A 4,681-nucleotide genomic window follows, 5' to 3' on the forward strand; every position below is an offset into this window, starting at 1 on the left:
CCGGAAAGCAAGATGGGAGTCCTGGGCTCCATCAGGAGAGGGTTGGTCAGCAGGGATCAGTGAGGCGTCGATCGTCCGCTCTCTACTCTGCTCTTGTGAGGCCCCATCGCGGACCTGTGTCAGGGTGGAGCTCGCTCGGGTACAAAATAGACATGGAGATTTTGGAAAGGGTCCAGAGGAGGGCCACAAAGATGATCAGGGGGCTGGAGCACCTCCCCTATGAGGACAGGCTGAGGGAGTTGGGTTTGTGATTCTGTGACGCGGAGGCACCCCCCGCTCGAGCCTTTCTGTCCTGAGCCCGCCGCTCCTGAAGGGGTCGCTGTGCTTCCCGCGCCATCCCGACCGGGCCGCAATGTCGAGTCACTCGTTCCGTGATTGGCCAGCCGCTTTCCGCCGGCCAATGGGAGGCGTCCTTTCTCGGAGAGGCGGTGCCCGCGCGCGGCGCCATCTTGCCGTGCGGAGCGGGCCGGGCCGTAGCGGCGGGCGGTGATTGCCGTGTGGCCGCGCCATGCCGCACTACCAGGCCTGGGAGGAGTTCACTCGCGCCGCCGAGAAGCTGTACCTCGCCGATCCCATGAAGGTGGGTGGCGGCAGCGCCGGGCTGAGTAGGCCTGGCGGGGGGGACGGGCCTCCGGCTCTTGAAGAAGGCCTCGAGTAACGTGTCGCATACTGGGGCTCTCGCCGCCGCGTCCTTCAGCCGCTCGGTGAGGGAAGCGGGGCCGTAAGTGCCCCCTGTGCGTGAGGCGGAGGAGAGGAGTCCCCTGTGTTTAAGCCTGGCGGCCTTCAGGGCTAAAAACGGAGCGGTAACAAGGGAACTCCTTGCTGACACATCACCGCCATTCTCCGAGAGGTAGAACCGAGTTCCCATGTAACCTGTATAGGGAACCGCGTTACCCGTGACACGTAGGGACCGCAAGGAGCTGATTTCAGAGAGCTTGTGTGCGTGCTGACCTGTGCCGGGCCTGTGGGTACCCCGGCACAGCGGGTGCTCATCCTGGAACTGGGATTAAAGGAGTTCTCTGGAATGAAAGTACACTGAGTGCTGGCCTACAGCATACGAGACCGTATCGGCTTGAATCAAAGGAATCACAGAGTTGCTGGTAGGGACTTGTGGAGTTCCAGACCAACCTGCCAAAAGAAAGCACTGACTAGCTCCCATGTCACATTGATGCCCACAGCATCACTTCAGATTGGAAGGGCTTTGTTTCTGAAAGAGTAATTATGGAATAACATTAACTGAAAGGGACCTTAAAGCACATTCACTCTCAGCATCCAGCCGTGGGCAGGGCTGCCCCAGGCCCCATCCAACCTTGTCTCAAGGTCTTCCAGGGATGCAGCATCCTCAGCTTCTCTGGGCAGCTGTACAAGTACTACACCATCCTCTCAGTGAAAAACTTCTCCTTGACACCTAACCTAAATCTCCTCTCTTTTAGTTTAAAACCATTCCCCCTTGTTAGGTTCTATCTACCTTCATAAAGCATTGATTTCCATTCTGATTATAAGCTCCCTTCAGGTATTGAAGGGCCACGATGAGGTCTCCCTCCCAGAGCCTTCTCTAGGCAGAACACAAGTCTCACTTCTTTCTTGTGCTGAGGGCCAGCCCTGGATGCATGCCTGCTATTAACGTTAATAACCACTTCTCATGCTATTGCTTCCTATGTCATATAGTTATAATTGTAAAGTTGACAGATAACCAGAGGTTATATAGAAAAGAAGATAAACAACAAATGCTCACTAATGATCACGGTAAGGATAGATGCTCACCGATGCCAAGGCTTGCTGCAAAACTCCATGCAGGAGCAATCTCCAGGAAGAGATGCTACCTTAGTGGTGGTCAGCCCTTAAATGAGATCTAGGAGAGGTGCAGCCAGGCTCCACCCCTTCTGGGAGCACAGCTGAATTACCTCCACCTGTGCTCCCACAGCTGCCCCATCGCTTGCCTCTGATGGTTAATCAGAGGTTCAGGCTGTGATCAACAATTTCCCATACGTATGTACTGACAAGAAACTAAACAGAATAATTTGTTATATTATACTTTGCGATATCCAGTTAAGAGTTTAGAAAGGTTGTTGCTGCAGCCAGGAGCTGTTTCCCCTCTTTTCATAAGGGACCTCAGTGGCACTCTCTTCCTTCACACTCAGCCGTGGCTACAAACCTGGTTATGTACAAAAGAGTTTATGTAGGCTCCAGGGTCACAGTTAGAATACTCTAACTTGCCTCAGGAGCTTTTGTATGTAATGGCACTTATCAAAAAACTAAGAACTATGGGAGACAGGTTTTTGGGGAGCTGATGAGGCTGGATAGTGAGTGGTCTTGTCTTAGTGGGAGCATGTTACCTAGTCCATGTCCGTAACAGCCTCTGTTGTGTTTCTGGGCCTGCCTGGCTGAGAGGTGTAGTTACACAAGTGCTGTGGTCAGAAAGCTTTCTTGAACAAGAAAGATAAGTCTGTGAGGAGATCTCTCACAGAGATGGAATCTCAAAGCATATTTTGTAGTCATGGTGATTGTTGACCATAGCATAGGTCAACAGAGACCTGTTTATAGCATGGGTTGTCTTAGTTCAGAATGTTCTCAAAAGCACAGGTCGCTTTGTTTATAGATACTAATGCCAGCTGAGATCAGAAACAATAGAAGTCCCCTTGATCAGTCCTGCATTCAGCAGGAAGCGTTCAGTGCTCAGTCAGTTGCTGAGAGAGTTGATTTTTATCACAGTGGCTTTGAGAACTTTAGTAACTGGAGAATGCAGGAGGGCTGTGGATGGGTTGAATCTCAGGGCAGGTGACTGTGGTAGGAGCAAGAAGTGAAATGCTTGCTTCCTGACTCCAAACCTTGCCTTGGTGAGTCTTGAAAGCAATTTGAAAGAGCCCTCTGCAGTCTTCTGGTTGTGTTTGGTGTTGTTTTTCTATGTCTCCCCTCTCCACTTGTGAAAGTATTAGAATGATTCAAGTCTGGCTTTCAGGTAGCTACTGAGTTAACTGCAGTGATTGGAAGTAGAACATTTACATCATACTTGCCTAATACGTAATTAGATGCTGTATAAGAAAGAAAGTAATGCTGCGTTTATCCCAGCCAAGCCTTTTCAAGTCTTCACACAGAACTATTTTCCTAAGTGTTTCTTGTCTACAAACAAGCTTCCATCTAGTTTTCCTTAAGTGTGATGTATGGTATTGAAGTATCTTACATTGACAGCACTCTTGTCATCTATTTACCTGTCCCTGAAGTCCCTGCACATGTCACTGCTGTATTTAGTGTGGTTAGTAACACTCCTGATGCTACTGTAGTATATTAATTCTTCAAATGCTTGTTGTTTCAGGTGCGAGTTGTCCTCAAATACCGACACTGTGATGGGAACCTCTGTATCAAAGTAACGGATGATGTAGCTGTAAGTACAGACCATTCTCTCAGGGCTTACTGGACTTTGACTATTTGCTTTTTGCAAGTGTGAGCTCTCAGCCATTGCCTCGAATACCTGACTGCTTCCCAAAACCTTGTTTTGCTCAGGTTTCCTTCTGTGACCAAAACTGACATTTGTAGTTCAGCTCTGCTTAGTCCACAAGAAGCTCTAACAAACACTTATATAGCTCTATATAGGTCTCCCTATATTTTAGGATTCTACAGAAACAAAGATACCCAAGCACTGCAAAAATCCATCGTCATGGAACTGCATTGGTACTTTCTGCTGAAGTGTTCCAGGAGCATCTTCAAACAGACATTTACTGCTCAGCGTGGTCCCTTCGCTTTGCTCAAAGTGGTGACAGGTTTAATCCGCAGGGTAAGCTGCTGCTTTGTGATGAGGAGACACTGGAGTGTTATCACAGTGAAATGTGACATTCATTTGCAGCACAGAGATCCTTCTGAAATATTATGGTACCACAACCATTTGTTATGCATTCAAAAGCACTTGAACTGCATTTACTTACTACTCTTGTTCTGAATAGCCTGGAAGGATGCTTAGAAAACTTCCAAGGGGTTAGAAGAGGGCAGCGATAGAGATAGAAATTATCTACATGCAGAAGTACGTGCCAGCAGCAAGTTCTGATGGTAAAAACATAATTGTTAGGTCTGAGCAGTCACACTGATGCTGTGCAGGTGTAAGGAGTTACTCATGCAGTGAAAGCTAAGCAGCCATTTTATGATTAGTCACTGACATATTGCTCTTGTTCCCTTTACGGGCTCGTCACATGAAGGAATTCCTTTATCTTAATTAGATATTATTGTCCTAATTAGAACTATCTTAAAAATGGAATTTGCTTAGGGGAGGGGATCCTGTTCAATGGGAAATACTGATTTGATGTCACTGGCAGTGCTTATAAAGACTGTTAAAAGCAGAGTATGCATTCAGAATACAGAGAACAGGATAGCAAAAGCCTGCTTTTCCTAGATAAAATTAAACCTAGACCAAGTGTGCCCTTAAAGACAGCTTTAAAGCCCAAGTTTTAGCGCCTTCATTGAGAGAGGAGGTAACAAGAAACACTGAGCTTCACTATTTTCGAAACAGAAGGCAAGAACCTATGACAGAAATTCCAATAGGCATCTTAAAAGAAGGTAGATGTGTACTGCTGATGCCACGTGGTAACAACATACCACAGATCACAGAATCACAGAATGACCCGGGTTGGAAGGGACCTCAAGGATCATGTAGTTCCAACCCCCCTGCCTGGCAGGGCCACCAAACATACAC

The 4,681-nt window shown here is 47.8% G+C and overlaps 1 protein-coding gene across 2 annotated transcripts; it reads left to right on the forward strand.

Moving 5' to 3' along the window:
• The first annotated feature begins 414 nt into the window (after nucleotides 1-414).
• On the forward strand, nucleotides 415-4,672 carry LOC107306800 (signal recognition particle 9 kDa protein-like). 2 transcript variants are annotated; one of them, XM_015850147.2, is made up of 3 exons: nucleotides 415-580; nucleotides 3,314-3,382; nucleotides 3,592-4,672. In XM_015850147.2, exons 1-3 carry the CDS (start codon nucleotides 509-511, stop codon nucleotides 3,826-3,828), a joined length of 378 nt encoding a protein of 125 aa, XP_015705633.1. In that variant the 5' UTR covers nucleotides 415-508; the 3' UTR covers nucleotides 3,829-4,672. The 2 variants fall into 2 exon arrangements, with proteins under 2 accessions (XP_015705633.1, XP_015705635.1); XM_015850149.2 differs by having other exon boundaries at nucleotides 3,609-3,780.
• Nucleotides 4,673-4,681: the final 9 nt, after the last annotated feature.

The sequence above is a fragment of the Coturnix japonica genome (genome assembly GCF_001577835.2).
Source record: "Coturnix japonica isolate 7356 chromosome 3 unlocalized genomic scaffold, Coturnix japonica 2.1 chr3random1404, whole genome shotgun sequence".
NCBI classification, from domain to species: Eukaryota; Metazoa; Chordata; class Aves; order Galliformes; family Phasianidae; genus Coturnix; species Coturnix japonica.

Bases quoted from the DNA above. Each gene is read 5' to 3' on its own strand.
- LOC107306800 (XM_015850147.2), top strand. From the start codon at position 509: ATGCCGCACTACCAGGCCTGGGAGGAGTTCACTCGCGCCGCCGAGAAG. The intron at 581-3,313 runs GTGGGTGGCGGC...TTGTTGTTTCAG, and splicing joins ACCTCGCCGATCCCATGAAG to GTGCGAGTTGTCCTCAAATA. The intron at 3,383-3,591 runs GTAAGTACAGAC...AGCTCTATATAG, and splicing joins AAGTAACGGATGATGTAGCT to GTCTCCCTATATTTTAGGAT.